We start from the raw sequence: 14699 nt of genomic DNA on the forward strand, positions 1-14699 counted from the left end.
TTATAAATAAATAATCTTACTTGTTTGTAATGGAGAAACAACGACAGTTCCAGAAGACGAGCTGCATTGCGAACCAGCGCATTTAATGCTAGTGGTCGTCTTCGTAGAACTTTCGCTATTATCCTGCTTGCTACTCTCCGATTCCTCGTCTTTTAAAGAAATGGAAGCCAGCGCGGCAGTTGCGGATGCCGCTGATGTTCGACTGCTGGCGGGGGCGCTTTCAAGAAGATGAGCAAGAGCTAAACTCTCGGTAGAAGGCGCCGGGGGGCTGGTGATCATGATCTCGAGCTCGTCCTCGGAGTGAACACGATCGCTAACGATACCCGAAGTCGTGTTTGACGAGGTGCTGGAGATGACGGAGACTCTTTGGTCGCAATCCCAGCGCTGCCGTTCTTCCTCTTCCTTCTTCGCCTCACTCAACCGTGGAGCGACGGCCATACTGAATTGGTGGGCCGCTTTGCATAAAGCGAGCAACAGTCGCGACTTTTCATCCGACGTCGTGTAAAGGGTTAGCTTTTCGTGGTTGGTACGGATCTCAAACTTTTTCCTTTCGAAGCTTAATTTTGCAATGGAACTCCATAGGAACGTCGACGGTGGGTTATTATCAGGGCACACGCGAAGTCCCTTTGCGCACACTGCTAACATTATAGATCCGGGGGCCACCTCGGCTTTCGATGCTCGTAGTCTAAAGACATGAGCGTTTACGGGATCTTGTAATTGACAAACTTCCGCTATAAATCTAAAAGGATAAGAAATATTTTAAATCATGTTGAATGTTGAATGTCTTTTTTTACCTATTTTTAGCTTCATTTTTGGATAAATTCCTATAGTTTCTGTGGGCGTTCTCGATGGCTCGAAGTGCAGCCGGTTCCCGAAGTCCAGGTGGGACATAGTCCTCCGGCCGAAAAATGGTATTCTCGGTACGGTCGCCGAGGTCGACCTGAAGGGCAAGCCCTGCGAGGCGGGTAACGTGATCCCCCGCAGCGCCGGACGCGGCGTTAAGGCGCAGCTGGAGGTAGTAATGGTGGCGGGTTGTCTCGTCCCGCAGGAGCAGGGGACTGTCCACGTAGAATTGGACGCGGAAGTAGAACGCGAGCGCTGGTCTTCCGTTCGCATCCAGCCCATGACTGTGCGATGATTTCCAACTCTTTGGCGCATACTTTGACAACTTGTTATCGGGTTCAGCAAAAAGATATTCTCCATCTAAAAAATAAAATATATAAACTATAATTGAGATTAACACTATTTTTAGTAGCAAATCTTAAGTAATCACATTTATAGAACCACCTCCTAAGATTTTTGTCCTTTAGTATTTTGAAAATAACATCTTTTGTAAGTAGTATCTAGTCATCTGCAAACAATATCTAGTCTTCTGCAAGTAGTATCAAGTTTTGCACAAGCAGTATTTAGTCTTTTGCAAGTAGTATTTAGTCTTCTGCGTGCAGTATCTAATTTTCTCATAACAATATATAGTATTTTGAAAACAATATCTAATAATTTTAAAAACTATGTAAATTTTACCATTTTATCAAATTACAATCGGATTTTATGCAAGTAAGCAATTAATTCAAAAGTATTAAAGTGTGACTCCCTTTATTACGATTGACCTCCAAAAGTTACGTAGAAAGCAAAAAGTCGAGACGCAAAAGTGACACGTTAGCTCACATATTTCGTTACCGTACGTAAGGCTGGAAGCAAAAAGAAGGTCCGAATGCCATCGGTATACGCGCGACTGGCAGCCGTAGTATGGTTGGGCAAAAAAAAAGAACGGGGAGCAAAAGGACGACGATGGACGACGTCGAGAAAGAGAGAAAAAAAGGTCCGAGGGGGAAAAAGGTAAAAACCGAGGCGCAACAAAACCGATGGAGGAATGAAAATGGAAAAAGGCCCAGGTGCCCTTCGGGCAAAAACCGAACGGACGGCAGCCGGCCGGCCGCTGCTGGAGGATCGTGTGCCCCGACGGGAGGAGGCACGAGGAGGAGAGCCCGCCGGAGGAAATGAAAGAAAAAAAAAACAATACACTTCGACGGCTAAAGACAGGTAGCTGGCGGACGCAGGACCAGGGGGGAGATCATTTGTATACTTGGGGAATGTGCCCAAGCGGGTACATTCCGAGCAACAAATATCCATCCAACGAAGCGCTTCGAACGAGAGGAGATCCCCAATATACAGTACCGTATTTAGTTAAAAACTAACAATCAAATTAAAAAAACACTTTTCCCTCACCAACAAAATTAATATTCAACAATCAGAATTCACAAAATAATTATAACTTATATTTAAAAATCAAATTTTATTAAAACGATTGTTTCAGCTCACTAATAAATTTATAATCAAAAAAAAAAGTATAAGAATAATTTATTATCCAAATCCAACCCTGTAAAAAACCCCTTCTCCTCCTCCTTTCATAAGCACGCCAAGCAAAGGTAGCATCGGTTGCGGCAGCAGGAGCAGCAGCCTTGCGGTGTGGCACCACGGCGCAGCGGAGAGGAGCAAAGAGAAGAACGAACGAGAGGAGCAACACGGCCAGCAGGCCTTTAACTGGACGCATTCTTGCCGAGATGAATCCCGTTCAAGGTCACACAAGGTTGCTCACGGCGCAAAGGTGCACCGAAAATTCCGATCCGGATGACTATATACCCGGGACGGACGCTAATTTTTCATCCTCCTTCGTCCTCCTGCCCATATGCGTAGAGGAAAGACCTCCATCCGATGGCAGCAGGCCAAATCGACCAAACAACCAACCGCCGAGGGTTGACAGGATCTTCGGACCACGAGAAGGATTCGCATCGGAATGCGGCGTTTTAATTATTTTCCTATTATCCCCACGTCCCTGGTATAATTTCGAACCGAGCAAGACGAAAAAAAGGGTCAAAGTCAAGCAAAAAATAAACGTGAAAGAAATGGAGGTGAAGTTTTTTTGCTGATTTTATTATTGAGTGGGTCTGTTTACAAGATCAATTCATTCATAAATAATTTTATTGTAATTCTTTCTAGATTTAAAACATTTATTATTATTTAATTTGTTAAAATACGGCGAATAACGTTTTTAGTTATCTTGTTTACTATTTACTTTAGATATCTCAAGGTTGTGTAAGTGTGTTAGAAAATTAATTTAAAAAGAAAACATTTTTTATAGCTACTTTAAATCGTATTAACTTGATTTTTAATATTTTAATGAGATGATCACTCCATAAGAGGCTTTGTCAAAGTTGTTCTTTTCCAGTTAAGCTTAATATCATTTAGTTCTTGTTTTTCTTAAATTGTAATCTCACTACCTTCCTTATTTTATTATAAACCACTATTTACTTTGTCATTACAAGCTCTATTCCAATTTGAAAAATATATTACATTTGTTATCTTATCCTAAGGTAATTCCTCAACAAATTAGTTTAGTGGTTCTTCAAAGAGTAATTTTACTGACTCTCATGAAAGTCTTAAACCTTACGGCACCTCTCAGTGGCTATCATATTTGTAAAGAATATCCTGGAACTGTATCTGAAAAAGTCTGTGAAAAGCCGTTACAAGAGGAAGCTATAGACCAAAACTCCGAAACTCCAAAATTCCTGGGAAAAGCAAGCGTGACCAAGCTCGAAACGAAGGTTATAAGCACAAAATCAATTTTCATCGATTTAACTAATCCAGAGTTGTTCGAAAATGTTTGAAAGACAAAACTCATAATGCCAAGGAGTTCTTTAATACTATGTTGAGCAACATATATTGCAGAGGGCCTGCGGCCGAAGTGCTTTGTGTCTCGGCTTCCAGCGACCTCGGCTAAGTTAATGACACTTGCGCTTATAAACTAATTATAAGCATTAGCAAAGTTGATAAGAAGATGCAACCTAAGTACATGATATCACAACCTTTTTATGAGATAATAACAAAAAAATTTTGATTCATGGGGTTCTTTGGTATCAACAAAACATCGGAAAAGAAGCCTGAACTTGAGGTTGCTCAGGAAAGTCTATTGTTGAGGTGGAAAGTTTGAGGTAGGCAAAAAGTAAGAATTGAAAAAAATAATTGGAAACACAATAATACAAAGCAAACTAGCAACACTACTAAAAATAATATATTAACGCAAGAAATTTAAGAAAGTGATCAGAAAAATTTTGCCTCAGATTCAGTTTTGAAAAAAATTCTTTACATCGTTTTGGAACAATTTTGGTATTCATTACTACATGTATGCTGCTTCACAGAATCTTGCTTCTTGTGTTGCAAGCGCATATTTTTTTTTTCAACCTCCTCCACCGAATAAAATAAAAACATTAAAACAGCTTGTACCAACCACTGATTATTCGCTTATTAAATTCGTTATTTTTTTCTGATTACAAAAATATAGGGTTTGATAGGTCTATTTCTTATTGTTTTAGAATAAAGCTAAAAATAAACTTTTTTTAGTGTCGTCAAAGAAATTAAATTTACAGTTTCCTGTAAGGTATAACTAATAATTAAAAAAAACATATTTCTGATATTTGTAACAAATACATTTGTTGAACTATTTAATTTATATTTGTTTTACATCAAAATTCGAATAGATTGCATTATTTCACATTTTTTATTAATATTTAATATTATTATTAAATGACTTAATAAATTATTGATAGATGGCGCTCATATATATTTTTTTAATTCAAATAAACAGCAACTAAAATGTCAAACTAGAAATCGTGTTTTTTAAGATGAATTTCGAAAATTACGAAAAGTTTAACATGTTAAAATGTTACATATTAGAAAATAAAGTAAATTTTATATCAATTTTTAGTAGAATAATTTGTAGTTATAATTTACAGGAAACTGTAAATTTAATTTCTTTGACGACACTAAAAAAAGTTTATTTTTATCTTTATTCTTCTAAAACAATAAGAAATAGACCTATCTAACCCCATATTTTTGTAATCAGAAAAAAATAACGAATTTAATAAGCGAATAATCAGTGGTTGTTTCCATTTAAAAAAACGAAAATTGTCATCATATCTCAAAATCTAAAAACGAAAAATTTTTTTTGACTACGTCATCGAATTCTCTGTAAAAAAGTGTCCATATAATGTCTTAGTTATAATACTCCACCTATAATAATAAGCAAGATAATTGCACTTGCTGGTTTTACGATATTTTCAATTTTGGCCGCTTTGAGGTTTTTGGCATTAGCAGTTTTTCGAAAAACGAGATCATGACATGTAAGCTACTTTTTTTCTAACTCTTATAGTTTCCGAGATAGCCTATTCGGACATCGAATTTGAACCACCCTGTACAATAAGCTTTTCTGATATGACAAAGATTTCCAACACCTAATAAAACGATCATTAAACACATAAACCTATTATTACAATGCATTGTTTGAGTTGTTATTACCCTTCTCTATGTGTGGCAATAAAAAAGTGTTATTAGGTGAAATCAATTTAATCATAAATCTTAAAAGTGTTATTCTCAATAATTTGTAAAATAATTTTTATGATGATAATTAAGAATGTTGCGGTGTTGAGTACCCATAAATATGATCTGAAAATTCTTGTGAAAATTACAAACGTCTAAGTAATGGTCAATTAAACTGCAGTATTTAAATTCAAGGAACGATCTATTCATGAATGCATATTTCAAACGTTATGTTACGAACGAATCGATTAGTGTTGAATGAATAAGAATAAATCCGGATTTGATGGTTGTTTTTAAAGTATGGCATCCAAGAAATACCGTAATCGAAATACACGTCGATAATAAACCTTTAGAAATCTTTGAAAATTTTCAATGGAAATTAGAAAGCTTTTACGATTATATTTTTTATAAACATTGTTATTTCTTGGATGTTAATAATTGTATTTAGAAATAAATTACTTAATTAGTTTTTGAATTCGCATAAATGGTTAGTAGTAATAACGTTTGTAGTAATAAATATTATATTAGCATTCCATTACTAATGAGTAACGTTCCAATTTGTTCCAACGTAGTAACATTTCTAAATACATAACCGAATCGAATCTAAAAACGGGAAATATAATAATACAAAGATTACTCAACTCCATATTCACCGTTCGATTCGTTTCATTTCATTGTAATGCGGTTCTTTATTTATTATCTTAGTATATAAAAAGTTGTATTAATTAATAAAGAAAAAATTTTATTACAATTATTTAAATGAAAAGTATTCCGGTATCGTACACGTAAATAAAGCAATAAAGACGATGACGTAACGTCGAACGTATTAAATACCAGTCGGAATTTCCTCAGATGTCCTAGAATCGTAGGAATGTCGATTCGATTCTGGAAAAATTCTTCGGCTTGCACGGCGGTGGTGAAATAACAACGCTCGCGGTTTATATTTGGCAATAAACATCTCTGGGCGATTTTATCATTACATTACTTTAATGATTTAAGGTTTTCCACCAAAGTAAATTTCAGCTCGTCGTTAAATGGCATATTATCATAAATATGCGAAATACCGAGACTCCCATTTACACACCACTTTAATTACTAATTTCCTCTACACACGAAGAAAATCGTTCAAGTATTTATTAGTAACGTGAGAACTTGAGTATAAAAAGAAATTATTTTTTAATAGAACTCACATAAATAATGGTTAAACAATAGGATATAACGATACATTAAAAAAAGTCAAAGTCAAAGTAATTTTTTTTAAATTCATGGGTATTTAATTACAACTTTGATTAAATCATAAAAGTTTATTGTTTTATTACACTATCGACAAGATAATAAATAAATATACAAGTGTAATATCTAACGTTGAACCTTGGCACGATTATGCTAATTGAGTGATTAATGCTTGTTTCACATTACTCTCTCCGGCGTTGATTTTAATTCGCTCGATTTGACGTATTACGTTTTTCTTCTTTTATAAATCCCACCATAATAATCAATAAGCGGATGTTAAGACGCTTTTAAGCGATTACCAGTGATTATTAATAAGTTGTGCTTTCGTCGATTAATTACGTCGGTCCGAACGATTGACTCCCATCGTTTAATACGAGGACAGGATGTGTAAGTGACGAATAAATCGAAATGAAATTGTATCGATGTCCACGTTAGGTTTCAACAAATTCCTTTATTTTTTTTATTTACCGCCAATTTTGGTCGGGCAATAATATTATTACTTTCTAGAACGATACTTATATAACATACAATATATGTAATATACAATATCTTTAATTGGATGACTCATAATATGGTCTTGTTTAAAATGTAATCGTAATGTTTTTGATATAGAGATAGTGGCGACATTTTTTTTTAAGATTAAATATGGTACAGCTTATAAAGTATTAATTTAAGTAACTTACACAAAATAAAATTGAATCGAGTCTATTTTATCAATAACTCGAAATGTATTCTCTAAGATCAAGAGTTTTTTACAATCGTGATGATGACGAAGTGATACTTATCAATGATGATGACACTGATGACTTGTTAGAGAATGTTAATTCGATTTAGCCCAAAAAAAATACTCAAGTGCTTCATAATAGCCTTTGCTTAAATTCAATAAAAATAGATTTTGTTGTAAATGTGATACAACCATGCTTAACTCCTTAGCATACAATGACGTTTGGAAGACGTCATCCATTTCCTGTGTAGACTTTGATATCTTCGAGATGTCTCTAACGGAAGCTGAAATTATGCATCGATTCTGATTTATTTAAAATGTTCAAGATGTTCTCCTCTCCTTTTTTTGCAACAGTACCTTTTTGATTCGGCAAAAATGCCAATAAAGATGCCAAACACTGTAAAAAATGTTTAGATCCTCTACATCTTCTAAAATCCTTTGAAATGATGACCCTACCAGGATTAATAAAGCAGAAGAAATTACTAACACTCTAATATATTATTACAAAATCTTCCTAGAACAACATGTACAACAACAAATTACATTTGCAATGAAATTTTATGAAAAGGAAGGATTGGAAGAGTCAATATGCAGTTTTGATGTAAATATGACGCAATCTTAATGGAGAGTTGACTCCTTACAAACTTGACTCGATGGAAACATGGCAAAGACTTTATGCAGAGCTGACGTAGACTTTATATGGAGTGGTATCGCTGCAGAATGAAGAGTCGATGTAGACACGAACATACATTCCTAGACGCAGTATTAATGTTATAGTAGAAACCACGAGAGCTGGCAGTGACAGATCGCTTAAAAATGGTATGAATCAAGATATGGACGTACGACTTAGATTATTTCACCACATACATTTAAATGTAGGTTATGTTAGTAATGGAGGTTATATGTCAAACATTGTCAAAGATATTATTTAATGATTTTCCTTTCAAAGAAAACATTTTCGGCTTGTGAAAACACTAACAGATTCATGACAACGCTCACAAGACGTTTCGATTTGAGGTTATAATTATAGAGTTATATCCATAGAAAAATTTATATATATTATGTATATAGAAGGTCATCTCCCCACTATTTTTTGGTACATTGAGCGCTCCCAAGGGGATTGTGAGGGAACTAATTAGGTTAAAGCGCGAAATTTAAATATAGGTATTTCTATACCGGTTTATACCAATACTTTATTTTGAAGAGGTCAAGTACATTTTACAAATAAATGCAAAAAAATATGAATTTATAGTTTTTCCAAGATAAAATTCATAATTTTAAATATAATATATGTATATTGCTCTTATTTAAGAGCGCCAATTTATCTATCGGATAAACTTATGAAGAGGTGGTAAATGTGGCCCTAACTTATTTAAACACTTAACTAAAGGATATAAAACACTAAGGCCCACTTTTACCACCTCTTGATAAATTTAACCGATAGATAAATTGGCGCTCTTAGCCAATGAGAGCGCTTAAAACCGCTGTAACCATGGTAATTATCTATCGGTTAAATTTATCAAGAGGTGGTAAAAGTGGGCCTAAGCCAAAGGAAAGTAAGAAAGAATATACACTGGGTTATCACCAGTTATCACACCAAACGACAAAACAAAAATGTGACATTTGCTGTCACCTTTGAGTTTGACGGGTTTGACGTGACATATAAATTTTTCTATGGTTACAAGCGCTTTGTTTGTGTAGATAATGCAGATTGCCACAAATTCAGTCTACAACGACATCCAATGGATTGTGAGGGTACTAAAACCTGGGTCTACATTTTTATAGTAGTGAGATTGCACACCATGGTTACATCCCTTGGAATGCTTGGAAGAACAGACGTACTTTTTCGACGTGGCCATTTGAATTGTACAGCAGACATATTAAACTAATGCTATCTCTTTCTAACATACATTACTCTCTATCGATTTGTGAACTACGTATGGCATTTCTAAGAGCGGAAAACGATGATTTACTGCCAGCTCTCGTGGCGTCTACTATAACCGGATATCAATATGATACAGATTAAAGACTGAATGCACTCTTGATAGAGACAAAGCAAAAACTTGATCCAATAATAAATAGATTTGATAGAGACATAATATTCATCTACATCCTAAACTGATACAGTTTGTATGCAGACCTAATAAATAGATGATAAAGTCTTGCTGCACACTTGATGGTGCGATTAATGCTTCTTCATTTCATGGTAAGCATCTCTGTTAATATGGCAAACAAGGTTTTAAGGAATATCTTAATCAGCAACTTAAACGTCATAAATTTTAATCCTAGAATTATAGAATCGAGTTCTTCATCTCTAACTATAGCATCCATCAATATTATAGTATTGGAGAGTAGCAAGTTAAATGTGAATTTGTAGTGAATTTTACTTAAGATGCAATATATAAAAATATTTCCATAGAAACCAGGCTAATTTCGAACCAGTTTCTGAAGAAGGTTGCAACATGGCATCCGAAACGTCAAACCTTTTCTTAAAAGACTGGGATACTGTAATAGCCAGTGTTAAAGAGATTTCGTTTCTGGGTTGGAAAATAGATCCTGGACTGTCTTGGGCCAATCATATTGGTTTCCTTGCTGGCAAGATCATTTCTCATATGCCATTCGGATTATTTCCAGATCAGTTGGCATTGAGGCAGCATTCCTCAATGCCTTGCTAAGATATGGAGGTGTCTTTTGGGGTCGTGGTGTTGGTATAGATAGAATCTTCATACTACAGAAGAGGTATGTAAGAGCAATCTTTGGTGTAAAAAATATTGAATAACTACTAATTTTTCAAAAAATATGAAATATCACATCCTAGAGACACACGCAGGAAGGTGAACTGCTATCTAATGCCACCAAAAACGCACCACCCAAGCTCCACAGAAGTAGAGGTAAAAAACAGCCTTAAAATCTACACTGATGGTTCAAAGAGACGGGAAGGAACTGGAGCCGGAGTCTTCTCGTACGATCTCCGACTCCACGTATCTGAACCTTTAGGTATAAGTACCACCGTCATACAGGCGGAGTTAATCGCCATACAATTTGCCGCTGACGTTATTGTCAGATCCAACTTGGTAGGTAAGACTTTTACAATTTATACTGACAGTAGACAAGCTATTTTAGCCCTGAATAGAATAACAATTACCTCAGGACTTGTTATGGGTTGTCATCTGACATTGGAGAAGGCCGCAGTGCATAACTGTGTCATACTTCAATGGATAAAAGGACACTCGACTTGTTCAGGTAACAAGCACGCTGATAGGCTTGCCAAAAGGGCTGCCAAGCGAGCGCCATGTTCGCCTGAACCGATAATCGCTCCGTCCTTATCAACTCAGATTGAGATAATTAAAGATTTTACCCACAAAAAGTTCATGAACTGGTGGGATAGGGTTAAGGGTTGCCATCTGTCTAAGGAAGTGTTACATTATCCTTCAGCAGAGGCAGCCTTGTCTTTCGTAAGGCTTGGTAGAAACGCTCTACGAACTGTAACGGGACTCGTCACGGGTCACTGTAAGGTAAACAAGCATCTTTATAACCTTAAGCTTGCTGTTAGTCCTCTCTGTCGCCTCTGTAAAGAGAGCGAGGAGACGGTCCGACACATCTTGTGTGAATGCCCCACTCTGCAAGACCTCAGAATGAGAGACTTCGGAGAGGAATGGCCGACCACAGATGGCATCAGGAACACACCTCTGAGCTGTATCCTAGCCTTCGGAAATTCCTTAGGCTGGTTGATGTAGCCGGAGACAGTGTAGGAGGATGTACAAGGGGCCCGTTGGGGCCTAGGTGCTGTGTGCATAGCATACCCTCCGCTTTCCTACATACATACATACAACGCACCTTACTAAGATTCAGAAGACGGCTCTGTATCAAGATCTACAATCACATTTCGGAGGGTATAAGGATCCTGCCAGTTCCAAGATTCCGGAGTAGACTGAGAGTTATTATCACGGAAAATCCGATGTATATCATTGACATGTTTTTCCAATTTAATGTTTGAATTTAATTTGTATTATATCACAATGTAGTTATTGTTAAATTGACGCACTTTACACCTTTTTGGTAAAATGGAGGAATAAAGTATTATTATTATCAGTGTTAGTTCCAGTTTTACACTAGCACTATCACTAGAACTAACACAAGACACTGAACTAGAATCATTCGGGTTGGGTTGGGTACGGCTACCTCTCTTCAGATGACTGATAGGTGGTAGGTAGCGCTAGTTAGCATAAAATATATATGTTTTATACAGGATAATTCAAATTTGACCCCCACAATTCTCAGAATCTCAGAAACCACAAGAAATACAGAAATGGTTAAATGGGGGCAGTTATAGGCAAAAAACGAAAAAATCATTTTTTGTTTTTCGACCATATTTTAAAAACTAAACCGGCTAGATTCAAAAACTTAGTTGAAACAAGATGAGCTCTAAGATACGCAACTTTGCCCCCATTTAACCATTTTGTGTATCTCTTATGGTTTCTGAGATCTCGATGGTGGGGGTCGAATTTGAATTATCCTGTATATGCACATTTTTATTGAACTAAAAGTAGAACTACCACTAGACCAAGAACTAGAAACATTCAGGTTTAGACGTCTTTAGAGACGGGAGAAGTTGCTATGAAAGATAGTTTGATGTATCATTGTGTTAGATTATTTAAAATGTAAATTTATGTTGATCTGTTTTTGCATTTGTAAGAAATTGGTAGTCATAAAAATTTACACCCTGAAACTTTAATATAGTAGAAACCACGAGAGATGGCAGTGACAGATCGCTTAGAAATGGTATGAATCAAGATATGGACGTATGACTTAGATTATTTCACCACGTACATTTAAATGTAGGTTATGTTAGTAATGGAGGTTATATGTCAAACATTGTCAAAAATATTATTTAATGATTTTCCTTTCAAAGAAAACATTTTCGGCTTGTGAAAACAGTGACAGATTCATGACAACGCTCACAAGACATTTCGATTTGAGGTTATTATTATAGAGTTACATCCCTTAAAAGAACAGACGTACTTTTTCAACGTGGCCATTTGAATTGTACAGCAGACATATTAAACTAATGCTATCTCTTTCTAACACACATTACTCTCTAGTGGTTTGTGAACTACGTATGGCATTTGTAAGAGCGGAAAATGATGATTTACTGCCAGCTCTCGTGGCGTCTACTATAATTACTAATTCATTGTAAAATAATCAATTTTGAGATACGACACAATATGAAATTTTAAATAATAGAATTGCACACGCGCACTTACACGCACACACATACACACCAAGAGAAGAGCTACTAATTTGTCCGGCTGTAATTGGTCTTGATTAGTGTAGCGATGTTATCGGGGCGATGTCGCAATAGTACCGAAGAGGACGGGCGGCGCGCCGATCCGCAGGGGGCCGCAGGCAAAGAGGGGGACCTTAGGGGGGCCGAGGCTCGCGCTCGCTGGGGCTTCGGGGCCGTGGTGGCGGCGGCGGCGGCCGGCGACGGAGGGGCGCGGCGCCTCGGAATGCCGTCCAGCGCTGCAACATTCCGTAGCGGTTGGTACAGTCGAAGCGGAAAACGGGCCTGTCCGGGCTTCTCTCGGTAGGAGAGAGCCCATTCAAGGGGATCTCCTCGAGAGGGGACTACTACTATACTCTCTCAACGTGTGCCCTTCCCAACCGCCGCCGCGTCGCCGTTCTCCCGAAACGGAGGCCCCCCCGACAAGAAATGGCGGGAAATCAAGAAATGTTTACATTCAGTATTAACAAAAAATTAATAGATAATAAAATTGATACGATAAGGTGATCTAGGTGATTCATTCTTATCTACTCAAGTATGTTAATGTTTATTCTCACTATCAATTATGATAGACAGCTTGGTACCCTTTGTTTCATTTCAAAGTATAACTTTCAACACTTTGATTACTATTTTTTAATAGATCAAATATTCATCATCACAGCGCAAATTTTAAAGTTAACAAACACCGCGAATTTTATCTGGGTGATTTCATTTAAATCAATTGTTTTGTTGCTACTCTTAAAAACATGTTTATACTGCCACATCATCGTTTAGTTATGTTCACAAATGTGGCAATGTGTTTTCCGCATTCTTTCACAAACACCAAAAGTACCTTAACAAATCAAACTAAAAAATAATATTGTGTAAGGTTAAGATAAAAATTCAATTTTTCTTTTTGTGAATAAACAATTCTAACTTGATTAAATCGAATGAATTACTTTATCAATGTTGTTATGCATTGATTCGATTTATTCTCGCGTTCAATTCAATTCTTCGCGGTAATAATCGAACGATGGTTGTAAAATAGATGGACGGACGGATCGATTGGAGTTCTTTTCGCACATCCACAACAATCGAACGCAATTAATCACGCCATTCTACTCTCTTATTATCGAATAATAAGCATAATTAAATTTTGCGCGCCCTCTCTCCTTTATACCGAGAATATCGCGAAATCAACGCGTGTACTGCACGCGATTATCGCCTCTTTTTACTCTCGCCTTTCGACGAAGACGCCATGTGAATTAACATTCCGACGCGAAATGGCGCTTAATTATGAGAATATGCTGAATTGCTGTGTTTCGTTATTTTTACTTTGATACGTTTTATCATAGAGTTACGTCATTGTTAGATGTATAAAGAGAGCATTGTATTTGTGAATTATTTACATTTTGATAAGAACAAAAAAATCTCTGTGGTGTTGAGAATGATTTATAAAATTGTATTTAAATGTTTTTAATTTATACTATTAATAATTGGACATCACTTGACTAAGCGACATTTTATCGTTTTTAGAGATTTTCATGCTGTCTAGGTAGGTATATACTTATCTTCAAAAAGTTCGAACTTTCAACGTTTAATTTTGACATATTTGTCAACTTCATTAAAAATCCTTTAAAATGAGTCCAAACTCGACATATTTAACTTTGATATTAATGGAGATACAATCACTTCCGGTTTGACACGTCAAAGTCAATTTTGACATATTTGTCATCTTCATTAAAAAACCTTTAAAATGAGTCCAAAGATGACGCACTTATCTCAAAAAACAAAAAAGTTAGATAAAAAACATTAAACCCGAAGTTAGCAACAATGAAGATAGCAATTTAATTTTTAAATATTAATACCAACCTCAATTTTTGTTTTTTTTTTTTTAGTACATTTTTGTTTTTGTGACAAATATTAAGATATTTTATAAAAATTAAGAATATATCAAAATGACATTGACATTTCAAACCGGAAGTTGCTTATATCTCGAGTAATATTGGAATTAACCGTATCATGTTTGGACTCATTTTAAAGGATTTTTCACGACGATTACAAATATGTCAAAATTGACGTTGACATTTTTAACCGGAAGTTGAC

The 14699-nt window shown here is 35.9% G+C and overlaps 1 protein-coding gene across 1 annotated transcript in view; it reads right to left on the bottom strand.

Annotated features, from left to right (window-relative positions):
- The window catches only part of LOC111427565 (FERM domain containing expanded), a 28541-nt gene that overhangs the window by 2448 nt on the left and 11394 nt on the right, over positions 1-14699 (bottom strand). Inside the window, exons 3-4 of the mRNA XM_023062773.2 lie at positions 795-1203; positions 21-739 (exon numbers count right to left, since the gene is read on the bottom strand). Coding sequence (XP_022918541.1) covers positions 21-739; positions 795-1203 — 1128 coding nt within the window. The remainder of the gene's footprint in view (positions 1-20; positions 740-794; positions 1204-14699) is intronic.

This window comes from Onthophagus taurus, chromosome 2, assembly GCF_036711975.1.
Source record: "Onthophagus taurus isolate NC chromosome 2, IU_Otau_3.0, whole genome shotgun sequence".
NCBI classification, from domain to species: Eukaryota; Metazoa; Arthropoda; class Insecta; order Coleoptera; family Scarabaeidae; genus Onthophagus; species Onthophagus taurus.